Genomic DNA, 21,402 nt, shown 5'->3' with positions numbered 1-21,402 from the left:
TTGATATGCTTGACCTGGACTATTGACTTTCTGATGTTAACATGTGTGAAAATGCAGATAGTGTCCTCACCTGAGAGATTCTAATTCTATAGGTCTAGGCTGAGGATCCAAAATTTGTTTCACCTTGGCTGATTGTAATTCAGCTGGTTTCTAATCACACTTCAGGATAACTTGTCTTATGCTAAAAATAGGTGAGCTACAGACTTCATCAACTGCTACTTTCCTTCTAGGTCTCATGGCCCTCGTGGCTATGATGCTCCCCTAATAAGACCCCATGTAACACAATCACAATACCAAGCAAGGCCTGTGGTTCCAAAAGCTAATTCCTACCACCACTTTTGTTTTCCAAGCAAAGTCTGGTGTAGTTGAACCACCGAGGACAAGATTACTCTGTATCTCAGAGCATAGTGAGCCACCTGGACAACTAGCATCTTTATCATGGTCTGGGTATACACACTGACTGTCTTTAGATGTAGTACCTGCCTTAGTCTTAAGTATATAGTTTTCATCAGATTTGGAAATATTTCAGCCATTATTTTTTTAAACATTTTTTTTCTGTCCTCTTCCTTTTTTTGAAAACTCCAGTTATATTCATATTAGGCTGCCTGATGTCCTACAGCTCACTGATGCCTTTTGCAGTCTCTTTTTATCTCTTTGTTTAATTTTGCAAAGTTTCTATTGCTATGTTTTAAAATCACTTATTTTTTCTTCTGCGTTGTTTAATATGCCATTAATCCCGTGTAACATTTTTAAAAAAAAAATCTCAAACATTGCATTTTTGGTATCTCTTGGGGTTTAACTTGTCTTTTATATAAATCTTTCATGTCTCAGCATGATGTCATTCCTCTATCTTTTTGAAGAACTGTAATAACTTTTTGGGACAATTTTGATTGAGTGAGTGATTAATTGGTTATTCTTTTATGGGTCATATTTTCCTGCTACTTTACATACCTGACAACTTTTTATTGGACTTTATGCATTTTACCTTGATGGGTGCTGGATATTTTTGTAGTCCTATAAATATTCTTGACCTTAACTCTGTGACAGTTAAGTTCTTTGGGGACAGTTTGATCCTTTCTGAGCTTGCTTTTAAGCTTTCTTAGGAGGGACCAGCCATTAGTCTGGAGCTGATTTTTCTCCCATTACCGAGACAGTACCCTCCTGAATTGTTAGGAGAGTAGATCTTAGAGTTCTTATCATGAGGAAAAAAAGTTTTGTAACTCTGTATGGCAACTGAGTTCTTCTATAGAGTACTAGGATCTTAGCTAAACATCTAAGTACTTTACACTTGGTTCTTTTTTTTTTTTTTTTACATCCTGGTATTATAAAGTATTAGACTTTATTTAAAGAATCCAAAGACCCTCCTTATATAGTGTTTTGTTGTTGTTTCTTTTCATTAAAACTTTTATCTGAGGATGTAGAAACTAGTTGAGTTTCTTAATCTCTCTGATTCATTAAATAGATACATTCTGATTTGAAATACATATATACCCTTTTGATTATTAACATTTTTTGTTTTTCTTTTTTTTTTTGAGGTATAATTGACATTCAGGTGTACATCCTAATGATTTAGTATTTGTATATATTGCAAAATGGTCACCATAGTAGATCTGGTTAACTTCAATGACCACACATAGTTACAATTTTTTTTCCTTGTGATGAAAACTTCTAAGATCTCTCTTAACAACTTCCAAATATGCAATATGGCATTACTACGTATAGTCACTACATTAAATCCCCATGACTTATTTATTTTGTAACTAGAAATTTATACCTTTTGACCTCCTTCACCCTGTCTTTTGTTTCCTTTTTGTTGTTGTTGTTTGTTTTCTTAAGCCACTGGATGTGGACAAAGATTCCTCCCTGGTGACTCTTTGTTATGGACTCTGTGTTCTGGGACGAAGAGCTCTGGGGACTGCATCCCACCATATGTCCAGGTAATGGCATTTCTGTTTTTAGGAAGGGATTGTGGGAAGCTGTCTGATCTAAGTCTGGAATCGTCTTTCATGGAAGCGTACTATGCTAATTTATTGCAAAAGTCTCTTCAGATGTTGTATCAATCTTTTTGCTGAACATAGTTGAGTTCTAAGTGGTTAACAGAACTGGCTTTTAAAGTTGACATATATAGGCAACTATTGATAGTGAGAATTTAATAGATTTGAGACATTTAAAAAATAATCACCCCATAACATCTCTTTTCTAACAATTTACCTTTTTTTAAAATTTTTTCATTCTTCATTGCAGTTTCTGCCAGAGCATTTATACTTTGAATATACACTGAGTGGCCAGATTATTATGATCTCTGAGTGCATAATAATCTGGCCATCAGTGTATATCCTATATAATAAAAGGCTAATATGCAAATGGTCCCCTCGATCAGGAGTTTGACCAGCAGGCAGGCCAGCCAACCGCCGATGTCCCCTCCCCCTGGCCAGGCTGGCCGGACCCCACCCATGCACGAATTCATGCACTGGGCCTCTAATATATATATACTGAGTGGCCAGATTATTATGCGTTCAGAGATCATAATAATCTGGCCACTCGGTGTAGTTGTACATTAGATTTTGGAACTCTAAATATAAACTGGGTTTCTTGACATATGCATCCAAATGAATTAGAATTAAGAAGTGCCATATATTTTAAATTTTCATCTTTTCCACTAGCCCCTCCTTAATATCTTTTAACTTACATACTCTGTGCCTGTTGTTTATTTTCATGGACTTTATTATAGTGGTTCGTAAACAGTGATCCCAGGCCAAAAGGCCCTATTCCTTGTAATTCTGATTTAGGGGTGCTGACATTCGTTCTTAAAATCTCTATTTTAAAAACAATCTCACATGATTGTGATGCACAGCCAGATGTAAGAATCAATGCAACGTAAGACCGTTGTCAAAATATGTAAATGTTTTATCTCCAATCTTAACAGTAATTTAGAGTCATTCCTCTATGGATTGCATGCCCTGTTTAAGGGAGATTTCCGTATTTCTTCAATTCGAGACGAATGGATCTTTGCTGACATGGAATTACTAAGAAAAGTAGTAGTCCCTGGAATCCGTATGTCCATTAAACTTCATCAGGTAAGAAGAGAAAATTTCTAATCCATTGCTATCAGTTAATGGTGCTTCTTCTCTTGACTTCCAAGTTATGTTTCTTAGGAACCTTTTGAGAAATATTCTGATTTGGAACTAAGAAAAACATGATTCAGGGCAAGATGCTATATCTTAGAATCCCGAACCTTTGTTTCTTTTTCTTTTTTTACATTTTTTATTGATTTCAGAGATGAAGGGAGGAGGAGAAAGAGAGAGAAACATCCATGATGAGAGAGAATCATGGATCGGCTGCCTCCTGCAAGCCCCGCACTGGAGATCGAGCCCACAACCCGGGCCTGTGCCCTTGACCAGAATCAAACCTGGACATTAAATTATAGCGCCCACGCACAGCTACCCCATGACCACTCAGATGGGGACAATGGAGACATGACAGTTCACCTCACATGCACAGCTTTAGGGAGTGGGAGGAAACTGGAGTACCTGGAGGAAACCACACAGACGTGGGGAGGATGTGCACACTCTACAGATCATTCTATGTAATAAAAGGGTAATATGCAAATTAACCATCACTCTGTCACAAAGATGGCGGCACCCATAGCCTCAAGATGGCAGCACCCAGTCCCCTCAGCCCCACCGGAGTCCCCCAGTCCTGGGGGGGTGCGGGCAGTGTGAGCGGAGAGCCTCTGGGCAGCGGCCAGGCCCTGCAGAGAGCAGAGAACCATGGGGAGTGGTCCTAAGCCGTCAGGGCTACCAGATTGGAGAGGGCTCCCCTGCGAGCTCCCAGATTGGAGAGGGTGCAGGATAGGCTGAGGGAACCATCCCCCGTGCATGAATTTCTTGCACCGGGCCCTAGTCAACATTATAATGAAACGCTGCCATTCAAGGACTTTCTGTACTGGCACTTGTGCTCTGTTCATTCCACTTGACAGTAGTCATCAGATCTGATGATAGAGACCACATGATAAGACTCATTAAAATGCATCTGCTGTGTTCATATCTGATTGAATATTTTTTTCCCAAAAATAAAAGGTGAGTAACTCTTCAAGTGATTTTACTGTGATCTAAAGTACTGGAATGAAGTTCAAGTCCTCTGTTACTCAGGAGCATTTCTAATAAGGGAAATATTTGAAAATCTCTGAAAAATGGAATCCTATTTTGAGGATGATGGGGAAAATATATATTTGGGATCAAATAGAGTTATCCATCTTCAGACTAGCTTTAGAGTTTGAGACAAAATTAAATGTATGTAAAAGAAAAAGGTAATAACTAGAACTTAAAATTGTTATTTATTTAGTTTTTGTCTGTCTGGTATTTCTCCTTTTGTGTTATGATGTCCTATGCATTGCCTAAGCCTGTAAGAAATTTTTACTGTAGCCCTAACTGGTTTGGCTTAGTGGATAGAGCGTTGGCCTGCGGACTGAAGGGTCCCAGGTTCGATTCCAGTCAAGGGCACATCCCCAGTGGGGTGTGTGCAGGAGGCAGCTGATCGATGTTTCTGTCTCATTGATATTTCTAACTCTATCCATCTCCCTTCCTCTCTAAAAAATCAATGAAAATATATTTTTTAAAAAAGAAATTTTTACTGTATAAAATTTTATTTGAGCCAAACTGACTACAATGCTGGGAAGCAAGATTTTAAATGCTCCCTAAAATGTTTTTCAAATCAGGTTTCTCAAAAGGTACCAATTAAATATCTCTATGTAAGAAATCACCTCTTTTACATAGCATAATTATTTCACAGTTCCTGACAGGCATCTTCAGTTCATCCTAAACATTATGACAGATGTGTCATCTCTCGGGCAGAGAAGACACCGAGGCACAGGGTCCAAAGCCTCTGATGCCTTGGTCACGGCCTCTAGTCTCGCTCTATACGTGCTCTTGCCTGTTGCTTTAGGGTCTGTTCCCTCCATGTCCCTCTGGCTGAAGCACTATTGCCTGTAACAGTGCTTCTCTGCCTTATGATCAGGCCCACACTTGGGAACAGCACCCTCTCGCCATTAGCGTGACTGACAACAAGCAGTGACAAACAGGGAGGGTGAGGCGGGGGAATCAGCCGGCAGCCATGAGGGCTGAGGAGGCAATAGAGAACGCAGGTGCAACCTGGATGAGTTTTGTAATTCCTGTACGCCTTCGAGGAAGATAGAGATCGACCTATGAAGTAACAAATAACACCCATTTATTGACCAACACTTTTAGTCACATGTTGGATTGTCCATGAGGGACTCTTGGGCAGGAAAAGATAAATGTGTAAATCAATACTGGTCATCCGCAAAGTTCATATGTTATATACTCACGAAAATCCACAAATGTGGACAATAGGTTTATATAGTAAAAGAAAGGATTAGTACATACTTGACATATGACCCAGCAATTTTACTCCTAGATATTTACCCAAGAAAATAAAAATAGATGTCCACACAAACCAAATGTGCATAGCAGCTTTACTCACAATAGCCCAGAACTGGAAACAACTCAAATGTCAGTCAGTGGATGAACATACAAATTATGGGATAGCCACATGATAGAATAAGTTTACTTAACACTACAAAGAAATGAACTATTGTGAGATACCACAGCCTGAATGAATCTCAAACATTATGCAGAGCAAGAGAAGTCAGACATATGAAGAGTCCATATTGTATGATTTTATTTATATAAAATTAAAGCAGGCGGAATGAATCTATAGATTCAGAAAGCAGATCAGTGATTGCTTGGGATATAGAGAGTGAATGCCAAAAGGCAGGAAGGAGCCTTTGGGGTGATGGAAATGTTTCACATCTAGACTTGGCAGTGGTTACATGGGTGTGCATATTTGTCAAAGGGCAGCTACTACCTTTAGAGTGGGGGCATTTATTGTATGTAAATCATACCTCAAACTCAATTTAAACTATTACGTTCCCAGAGAGCTTAAAATATAGCTCATTACTGCAATACTACTACTTTTGTAAATTCCTCAATGCAACCCTATCCTCTAAATTTTAGCTAAACAAATATTTTTATATATTTTCTTTGTTTTCCTCACTGAAGTTGATTTTTTCATATCTTTATATATATATATATATATACATATATATGTATATATATATGTATGTATATATATATATATATATATATATATATATATATATATACACACACACATACATACATACATACACTGGAGGCCTGGTGCACGAAATTCATGCACGGGGGCAGGGGGTGTCCCTCAGCCCAGCCTGCACCCTCTCCAATCTGGGACCCCTCAAGGAATGTCCGACTGCCCTCTCACAATCCAGGATTGCTGGCTCCCAACCGCTCGCCTGCCTGATTGCCCCTAACCGCTTCTGCCTGCCAGCCTGGTCACCCCCTAACCACTCCCCTGCCAGCCTGATCGACAACTAACTGCTCCCCTGCCAGCCCGATTGCCCCTAACTGCCCTCCCCTGCTGACCTGGTCCCCTCCAACTGCCCTTCCCTGCAGACCTGGTTGCTCCCAACTGCCCTCCCCTGCAGGCCTGGTGCCCTCCCCTGCAGGCCTGATTGCCCCCAACTGCCCTCCCTTGCAGGCCTAGTCCCTCCCAACTGCCCTCCCCTGCTGGCCATCTTGTGGCAGCCATCTTTGACCACATGGGGGCAGCCATCTTGTGTGTTGGGAGTGATGGTCAATTTGCATATCACCTCTTTATTATATAGGAGATATATATACTAGCGTTCCCGTTGCAGGAAAAATCCTGCAATAGGGTTTCTGCTGCACTCTACCCTGCCCCGCCTCCGCTCCTCCCTTGTCCCCCGGCCCGCCTTCTCCACCAGCCCGCCCCACCTCTGCTCCTCCCTTGTCCCCCGGCCCGCCTTCTCCGCCAGCCCTCCCCGCTCTCCTTCCTTCTCCCCCAGCCCTGCCTGCGCTCCTCCCTTGTCCCCCGGCCCGCCTTCTCCGCTAGCCCGCCCCGCTCTCCTTTTTTCTCCCCCGGCCCCGCCTCCGCTCCTCCCTTGTCCCCCAGCCCGCCTTCTCCGCCAGCCCGCCCCGCTCTTCTTCCTTCTCCCCCGGCCCCGCCTCTGCTTCTCTCCCCCCCTCCCCCCTGCTTGCTTGCTTCTCTGCAGCTTTGCTCCCTTCAGCATCTCTTGGCTTCTTTCTACACTGTCTTGATATGCAAATTAGCCGCCATCTTTCTTGGGGTAATTTGCATACTTGTCCTGATTGGTTGGTGGGCGTGGCTTGTGTGTAGCGAAGGTGCGGTCAATTTGCATATTTGTCTATTGTAAGGTAGGATATCTGTAAAGGATCATCTGTTAGCTAACAAAAACTAAAACTACATAAAAAAATCTCTAAAATTGTGTTTCTTACTAACCAGGCACTTTTCACATAAAGCCATGTCTCTAGAATGATTCTAAAACCCATGTTATCCTGCCTCTCACTAGTTGAGATATGGCTCATAGTTGTGAGCTTTAAGACAGCTGAAGGCTCCTAGTCCTGGAGAAACTAGTGGAGTCTTCCCTGAACAACCTCTTCATCTTAATAACCATTCATTCATTTGATAAGTAGGCATTTAATATTACCATGTGCAAGATTCCATTGCAGGTAGTAAGGATGAAACAAAGGAGTATATGAAATGTATTTCCCATTCAGAAACCTATAAATTAACAGAAGATATAGGACAGGTACCCAACTAACCATAACGCAAATCTGAATTTCTGAAATGGTGTGTTATTAAGGAAACACAAATATAACATTGGCTGCCTCAACATTTGTAACTGAGAGGTTGATAAATTTTCACTCAAGTGTGTGCTGTCTGAAGGGGAGGTGAGGAGGAGCAAGAAGGCAGTATCCCCAAGGATGCACATCCAAGTCTGAGGGCTAGCCTACATGGAATAATAAAAGCATTCACTGTGTATGTGAATAATGCTTCATAATGTAAAACGTTCTCCAATACACTGGTTCATCTCACTCTTACAAAAACCTTGCCAAGTTGGTTTGCAGATAATGCTGGCACTCACAAATACAAAACTGAGGCTCAAAGAGGTTTAGCTGCTTCCTAGGTTTAGCTGGTAATACCAGGACTTAAACACATTTTTTAAGAGTACTTTTCATATATTTTATGTCTAATAATATTAATGTGTGCTGATGTGAAATTTTCATTTAGTAATTGATTTATTAACTAGAAGTTTTTATCATCCTGGAAGTCATTCTCTTCTTTTCCTAAAAAAATACAAATTTTTTATTCCTGTGTATAGGATCATTTCACTTCTTCAGATGAGTACGATGACCCCACTGTGCTCTATGAAGCCATTGTATCTCATGAAAAAAACCTCGTAATAGCCCACGAAGGCGACCCTGCATGGCGGAGTGCAGTCCTAGCCAACTCTCCCTCCTTGCTTGCCCTGCGGCATGTCATGGATGATGGCACCAATGAGTATAAAGTCATCATGCTCAACAGACGCTACCTGAGCTTCAGGGTCATTAAAGTAAGTTTTCGAGGCATTAATTTGCATCTGAGAAAATTGCAACTTAGATAACCTTATCCAAACTTTTAAAAAGTAGTTGAAACTCTTGGAGAAAAAAAATGATGACCATATTTCATTAGCATTTATTGTTTACTAGAGGCCCAGTGCATGAAATTCATGCACAGGGGTGTGTGTCCGTCAGCCCAGCCTGCACCCTCTCCAATCTGGGACCCCCTCGAGGGATGTCCGACTGCCCGTTTAGGCCAGATTCCGGTAGGATTGTGCCTAAACGTGCAGTCGTACATCCCTCTCACAATCCAGGACTGCTGACTCCCAACTGCTTGCCTGCCTGCCTTCCTGATTGCCCCTAACCGCTTCTGCCTGCCAGAGTAATCACCTCCTAACCACTCCCCTGCCAGCCTGATTGATGCCTAACTGCTTCCCTGCCAGCCCGATTGCCCCTAACTGCTCTCCCCTGCTGGCCTGGTCACCCCTAACTGCCCTCTCCTGCCAGCCTCATCACCCCTAACTGCTCTCCCCTGCAGGTCTGGTCTCCCCCACAAATGCCCTCCCCTGCAGGCCTGGGTTTCCCCAAACTGCCCTCCCCTACAGGCCTCGTTACCCCTAACTGCCCTGTCCTGCAGGCCTGGTCCCCCCCAACTGCCCTTCCCTGCAGCCCCGGTTGCCCCCAACTTCCCTCCCTTGCAGACCTGATCCCTCCCATCTGCCCTCCCCTGCTGGCCATCTTGTGGCAGCCATCTTGTGTCCACATGGGGGCAGCCATCTTTGACCACATGGGGGCAGCCATCTTGTGTGTTGGAGTGACAGTCAATTTGCATATTACTCTTATATAGGATAGAGGCCTGGTGCATGGGTGGGGGGCTGGCTGGTTTGCCCTGAAGGGTGTCCCGGATCAGGGTGTGAGTTCCCTTGGGGCGTGGGGCGGCCTGGGCGAGGGGCCTATGGTGGTTTGCAGGCCGGCCATGCCCCCCGGCGACCCATGCATAGGCCAGGGCCGGCTGGAAGCAGGTATATGGGATTTATTTATCTTCTATAATTGAAACTTTGTAGCCTTGAGCAGAGGCCAGGGTGGGCGGGAAGCTTGGCTTCCTCCATTGCCAGGGGCAACCCAAGCCTCCTGCTTGCTCCAGCTCCGTGGCCGCCGCCATCTTGGTTGGGTTAATTTGCATGCTCACTCCTGATTGGCTGGTGGGCGTGGCTTGTGGGCATAGCGGAGGTATTGTCAATTTGCATGTTTCTCTTTTATTAGATAGGATAAGCACTTAACTTTATTTATTTTGTCAATAATTTAGTCTGTCCTCTGACATTTTCTCATGTGCTAGAAAGCCTTAACATTTTTGCTTATTTCTATTTTGGTAGTTTTTAAATCTATTTAATTTGCTATTTGGGCAGAATCTCTTAAACATCTTCTCCATATTGCTAATATGATGGGATTCCTAGGTTGCAAAATAGTTCTGTAGCTTATACTAGCCAGTCAGTGGTTCACTTTAACATTTCCTTAGGCTTTGTGGTTGTTTTTTTTTTGTTGTTGTTGTTAAACATCTTAGGACTTTAAGAGGCTTAATCTCTGAAATTTTATTTTGATAATTTATAAAGGTCATTTTTTTTACTACTTCATTTAATCAAGCCCCAAAGTCACAAACATCCTTTAAACTAAAAATATTGTTACTTCTGATTCTATAAAAAATATCTCATTTACAAAATTCAGTGCTTCACTGATTTGGAAAATGAAATGGACTACATTTTACTTGGTATTTTTATAAGACAGAGCAGAAGTCCTCTGTGCTTACTGTTTAACAGCCTGTGCATGACAATGGAAAATGGTTAACTCCTATGTAGACGTGACCTATTTGTTTCCTGCCTTTCACAGTTGGTCATCATGCCTTTTGTATCCCTTCCATTTCTGCGCTTCTGTTTGTATGAATTTCATTCTTGGCCCCATGATCTAATTCCCATGTGATCTGGTTTTCAGGTGAATAAGGAATGTGTCCGAGGTCTTTGGGCGGGGCAACAGCAGGAGCTTGTATTTCTACGGAACCGTAACCCCGAGAGAGGTAGCATCCAAAATGCAAAGCAGGCTCTGAGAAACATGATAAACTCATCTTGTGATCAACCTATTGGCTACCCGATCTTTGTCTCACCCCTGACAACTTCTTACTCTGACAGCCACGAACAACTTAAAGAAATTCTTGGGGGACCTATCAGTTTGGGAAACATCAGAAACTTCATAGTGTCAACCTGGCACAGGTGAGCCACTGGGTGGTGATGTATCCTGACCTTCGAGCTAGACAGTGTGCATTAGTGTCACCTGGAAAGTTTTTAGGGAAAATACAGGTGCCACAGCACAATATAAATCTATTATATCTGAACTTCAGGAAGCAGAGACTGAGCAAATACTGTATATCTTTAGACTCTTATTAGGTAAATCTAATGTGCAGCTCTGGTGGAAAACTACTGCTGTAGCATTTAGTACAGTTTTGAATAGTTTTCTTTGTTTAATGTTTTTGACCTGTTTGCAGCATATTGCTGCTATTAGAATGTGTGGGTCAGCAAACAGGACAAATTACTGAAAAGCATGAGGAACTTGTGCAAATTGATTGCTTTCTTCTCTCTGTTGTATTCCGTCCCAGCAGTAGGGGGAGCACAGTGCATGTGGAAACTCCTGGTTGTACAGTGCAGAGATACTACTGCTATTTTCCCAATCCAGTCATCACTCCAAGCTCAGATCTGTAGTCTGTCTTCGGGAATGCACACGATGTTTTTCTCTGCATTTTGTCTAGGAAATTGTGGTGTATGGTGTAGGAACATATAATTTGATGACAAGTGAAGAAGAAAAAATCACAGAATATTATTTTCAATTTCTTAAGAGTTCATATCCTTAAATCAGAGCTTAAAAAAAACAGGATCTGGCATTAGAGCAATAAATTCTCAAGTAGGTGTTTTTAAATTTTTCTAGAAACACCCAACATTAAAGAGTAAGGTTTCACCATTTTAACACAGTCCCTGTCCACGCAGAAGGAAGAACACAAAGTAGGGTAGTGTCAAAGAAATATAAATATAAATACATATATATATTTTTTTTTTATTCCCCCCCCCCAAAAAAAAAAAATGCATGTTGTGCTGGAATTGCCTTGTTTGTCCGGGACTGTGGGGTTTCCCAGGATGCAGGATTTTCAGTGCTTAAACCAAGACAGTTGTGGGCAAACCAGGACAGTTGGTCCATGTTACACATAAAAAATAAACAAATGAAAGAAGGAAGAATCATTACAGCAGCTCCCTCCAGGTGTACTGCATCATAAGTTAGGTTTCACTTGAATACATAAGGTTTCAGGTGTTGCAGACTTCAGAGGCACTGAGTAGACACTGGCAAGAATTCTGTTTCCAGCTGTGATCGTAATGTCACAACTATTATGTGCAGTTCTTCCTGTAGTGTAGACAGATGATAGAGTGTAGAACACTGAACCAATTGGGAAGTATCGAGGCAGTGAATATAAGAGAATATGAAAACAGAACAGACTTTTTGTTCCTGATATTGATTACACCTTAAAGACTTTCACAGGTGACCATTAGTAGCCGTAAGCATTCAGAATACTAAAAAAGAATAAAGTACCTACCTAGAAGTGATCTTGGGGTAATGCTTCCTACTCTGGTGCTTGTTCCTAGGTTGAGGAAAGGTTGTGGGGCTGGATGTAACAGTGGAGGCAACATTGAAGATTCTGATCCTGGAGGGGGAACATCTTGCATTAGCAACAACGCAACAGTTGCCAACGACCCCCACAGCACCGTGTCCCAAGGAAGCATCGGAAACACAGGCCGGGGGTCTGGAGCAGGTCTCCACCCGCCCGGCACGGCTTATCCTCCAACACTCGGTAATGTGCAGCAAAATTATGTGAGCAATGCTAACCTCTTAGTTGTGGGGCTCAGTGAGTGTACATACTATCTACTTGGAAATATATAAATAGAACATTTTATTTGATTCACAGTTGGACATTATACTATTTGTTTATAATCGGTTTATGTATATAAGTATATATTATTTGAAATATTTATTTGAAAGCTCATTTTTAAAGGCTAATAATATTAAATTAACATAATTTATTCAACTTCTCTCCTTTTGGACAATGATTTGGTTTCTTCTGAATGTTGTAATAATCTTTGTATCTTTGTAATCACATACTATTTTTGTAGGCTGGAAACTTTAAAAATGGAACCACTAAGTCAAAGTTTATGAGAATATTTAAGACTCATGATATATCATGCTGAAAATCTTTCCAGAAAGTTTTTTTTTACCAATTGTGTATTCTTACCAGTCATGCATAGGAATGCCCACCTGGTAAACTTTCCACCAGCTTTGAGTGTTACCAGGTCCCACCTCACTCCCTGCATGCTCAGAGGGACAGGAGAGAGGGTGGTCTTTAATTTCTTACTTTAATTTGCATTGCTCTGATTTCTGAGATTGGAAGCTTTTAAATGAGATTATCAGCTGTTCCTCTTTCTAAAGTGCCCTTTAAGTGTCTTGCCCATTTTTCTATTCGCTTACCTTTTCTCATTTATATTTGAATATTCTGATTTGAACTCTGTCAGTTTTCCATACTACAAATGTCTTTTCCATTGTCTCTTGGCTTTCCATTCCCTTCCTGTGAAGAGTGGCTTGCTGCCTTTTGATGAGATGTTCTTAATTTTAGTGTAGAGCAATTTACTGATCTTTTCTTTTATACTTAGTGCTTTTTGTATCCTATTTAAGAAAAATTATAAATTTTCTACAGGCAGTGTAGCTTGACATTGGAACAGATTGTGAGGGTATTAATACTATACTTTGAGAAATAGTTCCAAATATTTCATTTTTTCATTCCATGAGATTTTTTTTTACTAATTTATCTTTTTTTAAAATATATTTTTATTGATTTCAGAGAGGAAGGAAGGGGGAGAGAGAGAGAGGAGAGAGAGAGAGAGAGAGAGAGAGAGATAGAAACATCCATGATGAGAGAGAATCATGGATCGGCTGCCTCCTGCAAGTCCCCCACTGGGGATTGAGCCCACAACCCGGGCATGTGCCCTGGGTGGGGATCAAACCGTGACCTTTTGGTTCATAGATTGATGCTGAACCATTGAGCCACACTGCTGGGCTATAATTATTTTCTAATAATATTCACATCACTATGAGCCAGGAAAAGGACAAATCTGAAGAATCATATTAAATCATTTGAAAAAGAACACAGAAAAACCTGTGCAGTATCACTGGTAATTCATAGTTATAAGTAATCCCTTCATATCTATGAAGATTATAGTGTCATTGGTAGGCACTGCAGCTTGTCATTGGAATAGATTGTGAGGGTATTAATACTATACTTTGAGAAATAGTTGTAGAGCTTGCCACGTAATAGATCCTCACTAGTATTTCCATGAGATATCTCATTTCTGATTAAAGAAGAATTCTTATTATTCTAAAACAGCGGTCGCCAGCCTTTCGGACCTCACGGACCACCGGTCCTTGGACCACCAGTTGGTGACCATTGTTCTAAAATATATCTGTGAAACTTGCAGGATTTATCCGAACCTTAAATCCTGATATTTACTATAAGTTATTTGGTCATCTTTCTTTTGCCTCAAAATTTGAATTTTAAAATGCTTTAGCAAATTAAATTAATGTTATAAAAACCGTACAAGAAAACAGATCCCAGATATTTATTTCTTTTTAACAATTTTGAATTTTTAGGAATAAGTGTTAAATTCAAGTAATTGCTTAAGGGAGAAAGTGTTAGAAGCTACAAAAAACAAAAACAAGAAAAGAACTGTTTAACTCATTCCGCTTAGAATGAGTGCTATTGTTTGTCCCCTAGGCACTAGCCACAGCACTCACTCTGTGCAGTCAGGCCTGGTCAGACAGTCCCCAGCGCGGGCCTCCGTAGCCAGCCAGTCTTCCTACTGCTACAGCAGCCGGCACTCGTCCCTCCGGATGTCCACCACAGGATTTGTGCCCTGTCGGCGCTCCTCTACCAGTCAGATATCGCTTCGAAACTTACCGTCCTCCATCCAGTCCCGCCTCTCCATGGTGAACCAGATGGAACCCTCCGGTCAGAGCGGCATGGCCTGTGTGCACCATGGCCTGCCTTCTTCCAGCAGCTCCAGCCAAAGCATCCCGGCCTGCAAGCATCACACTCTCGTGGGCTTTCTTGGGACAGATGGGGGCCAGAGCAGTGCTGCTGATGCACCGCCAGGCAACACCTTAAGTCCTGCCAATAATGCACATGCCAAAAAGGGGGAGGTGATTTACAGAGTCCAGGTGAGTAAGCCCAGGTTCTTCGTGCACTGTTTCTCTTACGCATTTGTTTTTATTTCCTGTTGGTTGAGTGAAGGACTCCGGTGAAAATCTCATATTACTTAGTCTGAAGACGAGAACATTTCTGCCAGTGTGTAACTGAAAGCAAGCAGTTCTTCAGCTGTGGTTGTGTGGCCATTTCAGAAGGTCTACCATAGGCTGAAAGGAATTTGGGAGGTGGCTCTTTAGATTGCTTTTTATTCCATTACTAGAGGCCCAGTGCCCAAATTCATGCACCAGTGGGGTCCCTTAGCCTGGCCTGCGGGATCGGGCCAAAACTGGCTCTCCGACATCCCCTGAGGGGTCTCAGATTGCAAGAGAGTGCAGGCCAGGCCAAGGGACTCCACTGGTGCATGATTGGAGCCGGGGAAGGACTGCAGGTGGGCTCCAGGACGTGTCTGGCCTGTCTCGCTCAGTCCTGATTGGCCGAACCCCAGCAACAAGCTAACCTACCAGTTGGAGCGTCTGCCCCCTGGTGGTCAGTGCATGTCATAGCGAGCAGTTGAGCGGCCTTAGCATATCATTAGCATATTACACTTTGATTAGTTGAACGGCCGACAGAATAGCCAGACACTTAGCATATTAAGCTTTTATTATATAGGATAGGCAGTAGAGAACTTGAGACACAAAGAGTCCTCTGAAATTTTGTTTGGGATTATATAGTTTTTCATCTTCAAGAGAAAAATTAATTGGAAATGATCTATATTTATTTACAATATAGATTGTAGATCCCAGTCAAATTCTGGATGGGATCAACCTGTCAAAAAGGAAAGAGCTGCAGTGGCCTGATGAGGGCATTCGGTTGAAAGCTGGGAGAAACAGCTGGAAAGACTGGACTCCTCAGGAGGGTATGGAAGGCCATGTAAGTGTTCTTATGAAGCTGGCTGCCTGGTCCTCTGACTGTTTTGTAGCCTGGCTGACTTGTATGCATGTTTTTAGTTGAGTTATGTCCTTATGTTTAATTATCTCATAGAATTGCTACCTCTAGTCTTCAGTGAAGGCAAGAGCTCGTGAGCATGTTCAAGGTCTCTGCCACTAACGTATTGTTTCATTCTGAACCACTAGGTGATTCACCGATGGGTGCCTTGCAGCAGAGACCCAGGTACTAGGTCCCACATCGACAAGACAGTACTTCTGGTCCAGATTGATGATAAATACGTGACTGTGGTCGAAACCGGGGTACTAGAACTTGGGGCTGAAGTGTGAGCCGGTGTTGTGTAACTACGTTTCTTGCCCCTGTCAATTCTGAGACGTTGGAGAAAGAGAGGCGACAGCAGAGGATGCCTGCAGGGATCATTCCATCCCAAAAGGAGAGACCTCAACACAGAGTGGGCTTGGCTAAGCACCTCTCCTCCGCCCTGACTCCTGTCACTGTCTTCATCCCCAAATAAAGCTAAAATATTTTTTTAAGTTAGCTGCTGAGAAAACATTTTGCATGAAGGATCAAGTTCTGTTAAAATACATCCTTTAAAAGTTTTTTCATATTCATTGCCTATGCTTTAAATCAACAAACTCTTGATTTCTAAACTACGCCGATCTTCTATTTTCTAATTTCTTTGCCAAAAATAATTGCCATGTTTTGTTATAGAACATGAAATCCATTTACTTTGATTTTTAAAAACAGATCCGTGTAGAAACCTTCAGTTGGACATAAAAGCAGTATAAAGGCTTAATGTACAGTGAGAGACTATGAACAGACATATTTATCTTATTCCTTGAGCGCTAAAAACTTTAATGAAGAAAAACTGCACTAATTTTTTACAACAATGCACTAAAATCTGAGATTTCTCAGAACATTTATTTATATATAAAAATAAAATACCATTATTTAAATTGACTTTGGGATTAACCCCTTTCCCTCCCTTATAAACATACGTATCAGGAACTATGCTGCCCAGTACATTGGAGTCTGTCTTTAAAATGAATACTAAATCTCGAGAGAATAGCGTCATGATTGACATTTCCCGGAGCCAGTGGTCAGTGAGTGGGTCCTGCGCACCCTGCCAGCTCCCAGGTCCGCATCGCGGGTGAGCTCCAGCGGTGGGTCCCAGGCCCTCGCTGCTCTCCATCGGCACACTCTCGGGCCAGTCGTGGGACGAAAACACTTGTGCTTTTCAAAGAAGATGAGTGTCCAGGAATTCAAAGAGAGGATTGATTGGTTGCTTTTTATTTTAAGAGTTCTTAGCTCTTGAAGTTATTTACATGCAGTTCAGTTAATCAAGTAAAATTTTTTCAAACAAAATTATCCAGATGGTGCAGTTCTTATTGTTATATCCCTCTTTAATAACTTCTTTAATTTTTCTCTCCTTTTTCTATTACTTGAATTTTATTTCCTGTAATTTATAGTGTTTAGCTGTAATTTGAAATATTTATAACTGTAAATTGACTTAATTCATATGTTGTCTCATAACGTAAATTTTATTTTTTTAAATGCATGTATTCAGGGAAATTTATATGATTTACAATTGGGCTGGGTGGGAACTGCAATTTAGATTTGTCAACTGTTGGCATTTTTAAAATCCTTCTGAAAATCTTCCCTTGTTAAGTGGAAAAGAAGACTACGTTTCTCCTGAGCGTTTAAGAGCAGCTGTCTTTCTGCCGCCTAAGTGGACAGTCAGAAGGAGGCGAAATTAATCTTCATCAAGCATTCTCTGTGATCTAATATGTCCAAATATTACTGTTTCAGCCTGAGGCGCTAGCCCATTGCAAGTACTCACTAGCCACTGTGTCTAGTGGCTACTGTATTGGACATCGTGGGTTTAAAGTATCTTTTTTTTGAGGTGACAGGAGAGAGAAGCTGTTTTTCCTACTAATTGTAATATAGATCTTACAGTGTAGCATAACACTTCAGTAGAAGGAGTGAAAACGAAGGAAGGAAATAAATAAATGCTTCTTACTGCATTTCCACTCAAAATCTATTTTTCCTTTTTCTAATTTAACATTCTTGTGGTTATTCAGGACCCAATGTGCCTTGTGTTAACATTTCCAGACTTCACACTTTGTAAAATTTACTGTTTAAAAACATTTGTCAAATGATTTTCTAAACCTTTGAGCAAAGGTACCCTTTCTAAATTGACCAATCAAAATGTGTGTCCCTGATACTGTCACTCTGTTCTGTATTTGCCTTTTTTTGGCAGTTCTGTAGTATGCCATTAAAGTTCAGGCTCTTTTTTCTTTCTTTATGAAAATATATATGCTTACCTATGTATATTTATTTAAAATCTCACAGGAATTTTGCTCCCTATTGCCTGTCCCCTTTCTGAAATAAATGTGATCTTTTTATGGTCGTTACCTCGGTGAGAAGATAAGTATTAAATGCTACTAAATACTAATATTTAGTATTAAGTGGAAAATAATTCACTTTCCTACATATACACACAGGAAATCTGAATTGCAGATGATTCAGTCAGAATGGCTAGAATTACTTTTATTCCTAGCACCCCACCTCCTACCCCCAATGATAAACACACTCCTAAAAGTCAGATTTCAAATGCCAGACTAAATTTTATATGGAACACATATATTGCATCTTGATTTGGGGTAGCAACTAGTGGACATTTTCCTCAAAACAAGTTGGATTTTGTCATCAGATAGCCCTTTAGTGAAGTTTTATGAATCAGGAACCCTGTTCTTCTTTTTTAAGCCTAAAATGGGTAGTCTTTTACAAATTATAGTACTTTTCTAATAACTGCATTAGGGGAAATGGTGATAAATGAAGAAATTTATTTCTTAACAATAATTTGGCCTAAATTATTAAATAGGAATATACATACTTCAGTTAAATTGATTATACATTTCTTATTCTACCCCCATCCTTCAGAATAGTGAGCCGTTTCGATTCCCTGCTTCACATTTTTATTAATGTGTGAGACCAGCAGACATAATTAGTGTCTTTACTTCATAGTTGCAAAACTTCCAGAGTTCCATAAGTTGAAAGTAAAAATATGAAATTAAAACACTAGTATTTTATTTCCTTTAAGTAGAGTTTCATTAATACCTTTTGTTGTTGTTTGATTTTAGTTTTTCCCCCTTTGAAAGGGAGTCTGTTTCCTCTCATTCAGTGGTAAAAATAATTTTGTAACGCAAAATTAAGCTTTTAGTTAATCTTTCAGCTTATAAATTGGTGTGAGCCCTCTTTTTACACCATGTTTTCAATACTTGATAAGACTTTAAATGGTCACTATTTTCTAAACCAATTTTTTTTTTAAAGAGCCTAGATTAATATGTTGATATTTAAGGGGCTTGGGAGAGTAGGTGGTAAGACTGTATATTTTTATGGTAAAAGGAGATTAGCTACCTTTCAGGAAATTAGTGAACAACCTTCATCCGTGTTCTGCCTTCTTTGAATTTCCATTACTGGAAGGTTAACTTCCATTAGGTTTGAAGTATTTTTAAAGGTATTTCAAGTATATCTGAGATATTTCTAGTAATCTTTGAAACAGAAGTAGACTGTTTCTGTTATGAGATAAGGAAAATTCCTCTGTACTGAGTGTCAGGCAATGAAAATACAAGTCTTGTGGGAAAACTACATCTCGTTAAGAAGATGTTAACTGTCTTCCTGGGTTGGTTTATTTTTAAATTTTGTATCAGAATACAAAGAACAGCCTCAGACCTAGGCAAGGGGAGCTTGCTTATCCTTAATAAATTCTGCCTGCGTCTGAGCAGCAGCCTCTGCCTCGGAGAAAACCTTCATTTGGTGGATGGCTGCATTGAGTCGTTCATCCAGAACAGGGTCTTCATGATTTGCCCAGAATCTAAAATTACATTTTTCTTCTAGTTAGCTTTCAAAAATCCTTCCTCCTAAATATGTGGCTTGAGGAAAAGATGACAGTAATATGGAATGAGGATCTTTGAGTTTATGTTTACCAGCTGCTAAACTATGAACTGCAACCCAGGGTGTTCATTGCTTTAGTGTTCGTTTTCATGGCTTTTTCATGAGTAGGGACAAAGGCCCCCTCCCGTGATTTTTAAGTCCTCAGTCTTCATTCTTAGTTTTGTTGTTGTTGTTTTTTATAGAGTAATGTGATAATATAAAATTACTTTGCCTGGACACAAAAGAGATATAAAACATCAATGTGTATTTAGAGGCTTTTCCTTCCATTCCAAGAAGTGTGGGGAGAATAATGAATGTCGGTGAGGGCCGAGATGATACTTGGAGCCTGCTACTGGACTTGCGGCTTCCTGTTTCAGGCAGAGGGAGAAAGTGAGTTCTGTTGATCTGAAAAAAGGAAAATTAGTTATCACTATGTATTTGTGCACCCTACATTTTAATGTTACATTGGATATGCATAGTGGGGTGTTTTTTTTTTAAGTATTAGAAAACCAGCTTCTCTTTGTTTCTCTTTTTTTTAAAAATATAGCTGATATACATCTAGGCCTCATTTTTAACTTGTTAGATATTTAGGTGAGAGCTGTGGTTGAAAAGGAATTTATTATACAAATAGTTCTGGCAGGTGTGTGAATGGGGCATTACTTTTGCTTAAAAACGGAAGTACGATTTCTGATTTGAGTCACCTCATCAACATAATCTGTAAAGACTTACGTGTGATAAGAATTTCTTTCATTTGTTCTTTCTGGATTAGAGCAGGTAAGTAGGTGAGCTGAACTTCAGTATCTGCCGTTTTACGGAAGCCGCGTATCACTCTTTGGGGAACCAGAGCTGACAGTTATCGCAGGGTCGGTGGCAGCTCTGTTCTGAGACTTAACCTATTCTATAAGATTATACTTCCCTTCTAAGGCCTCAGCTCTACACCTGACAGTTTGTGATTCCGTGGAGGCAGGCTAAGGAACAAAGGTCATCTAAGGTTGTGGTCGGGGTGAAGAGGGTGTTACTAGTACAGATGGGGTGATAACCTGGAACTCAAGACAGAGGAGCAGTGAGAATGACTGGGGTTTAATGTCATTGTGGTTCAGCAAGATTTTCTAAATTATGAAGCTTGATTCTACAACCAAAATTATAGCAATGGGGGCACAATCATGTCTGCTTATGCTTTTTAAAAGCTTGTAGTTTAAATAAAAATAAATAGTAAAAACTGATTACCTTAGCCCTATACGAGTCTGGCAGTGCGTGCTCTGCCTGAGGAAGTGGGAGGAGGATCCTGGGAATGACGGGAAAGGCAGATGTGAGGAAGGCAATGGCCTTTTCTGTCTGGTCGCGGGCTCCGAAGGGGTTCATTGCCTCTACCAGCATCCAGTGTAAACCAGAGATGAGAATATGTACTCACGTGTGTGTGTGAGTGTGTGTGTGTGTGTGTGTGTGAGTGTGTCTGAGTGTTGGTTATTCTAAACAGTTTGTAAATATTGCAGTTGTTTAAAATGGAAAATAAAAGCTGAGATTGTATTTTTTTCTTTGCAAATATATTGCATCAAAAATACAGTATTGACAGTGGATAAAACACTGAGGAAATAAAATTTTTTTCCATTTTGCCTTTTGTCCATTTTTGTCAAACTAAGAAAAATTAGCATGTGCCATATTAAATTCTGCATAATATATTTTAAAAACATGTGCTTGGTTCTGAAGTAATCATTTGAAATAATCATTTGAAACATTTGGCCTAAAAACAGGTGATTCATCTTACAATAGAAATGTACATAA

The 21,402-nt window shown here is 40.6% G+C and overlaps 1 protein-coding gene across 6 annotated transcripts in view; it reads left to right on the top strand.

The window, feature by feature from the left end:
• The window catches only part of PCNX1 (pecanex 1), a 156,147-nt gene extending 138,049 nt beyond the window's left edge, over positions 1-18,098 (top strand). For 4 of the 6 annotated variants that reach the window (XM_028141477.2, XM_008138886.3, XM_008138887.3 and 1 more), the window contains 8 exons: positions 1,837-1,937; positions 2,927-3,077; positions 8,258-8,488; positions 10,461-10,735; positions 12,152-12,357; positions 14,329-14,771; positions 15,529-15,669; positions 15,873-18,098. In XM_028141477.2, the coding sequence (XP_027997278.2) occupies positions 1,837-1,937; positions 2,927-3,077; positions 8,258-8,488; positions 10,461-10,735; positions 12,152-12,357; positions 14,329-14,771; positions 15,529-15,669; positions 15,873-16,013 (1,689 nt within the window). In that variant the 3' untranslated portion in view covers positions 16,014-18,098. Of the gene's footprint in view, positions 1-1,836; positions 1,938-2,926; positions 3,078-8,257; positions 8,489-10,460; positions 10,736-12,151; positions 12,358-14,328; positions 14,772-15,528; positions 15,670-15,872 lie in introns of those variants that run through there. The other 2 variants (XM_054715948.1, XM_054715949.1) reach the window with 2 other exon arrangements.
• Positions 18,099-21,402: the final 3,304 nt, after the last annotated feature.

This window comes from Eptesicus fuscus, chromosome 5 (assembly GCF_027574615.1).
Source record: "Eptesicus fuscus isolate TK198812 chromosome 5, DD_ASM_mEF_20220401, whole genome shotgun sequence".
In the NCBI taxonomy this organism is placed as follows: domain Eukaryota; kingdom Metazoa; phylum Chordata; class Mammalia; order Chiroptera; family Vespertilionidae; genus Eptesicus; species Eptesicus fuscus.
The sequence above is the reverse complement of the archived record's forward strand: the minus strand, read 5'-3'. Positions and strand labels throughout refer to the sequence as shown.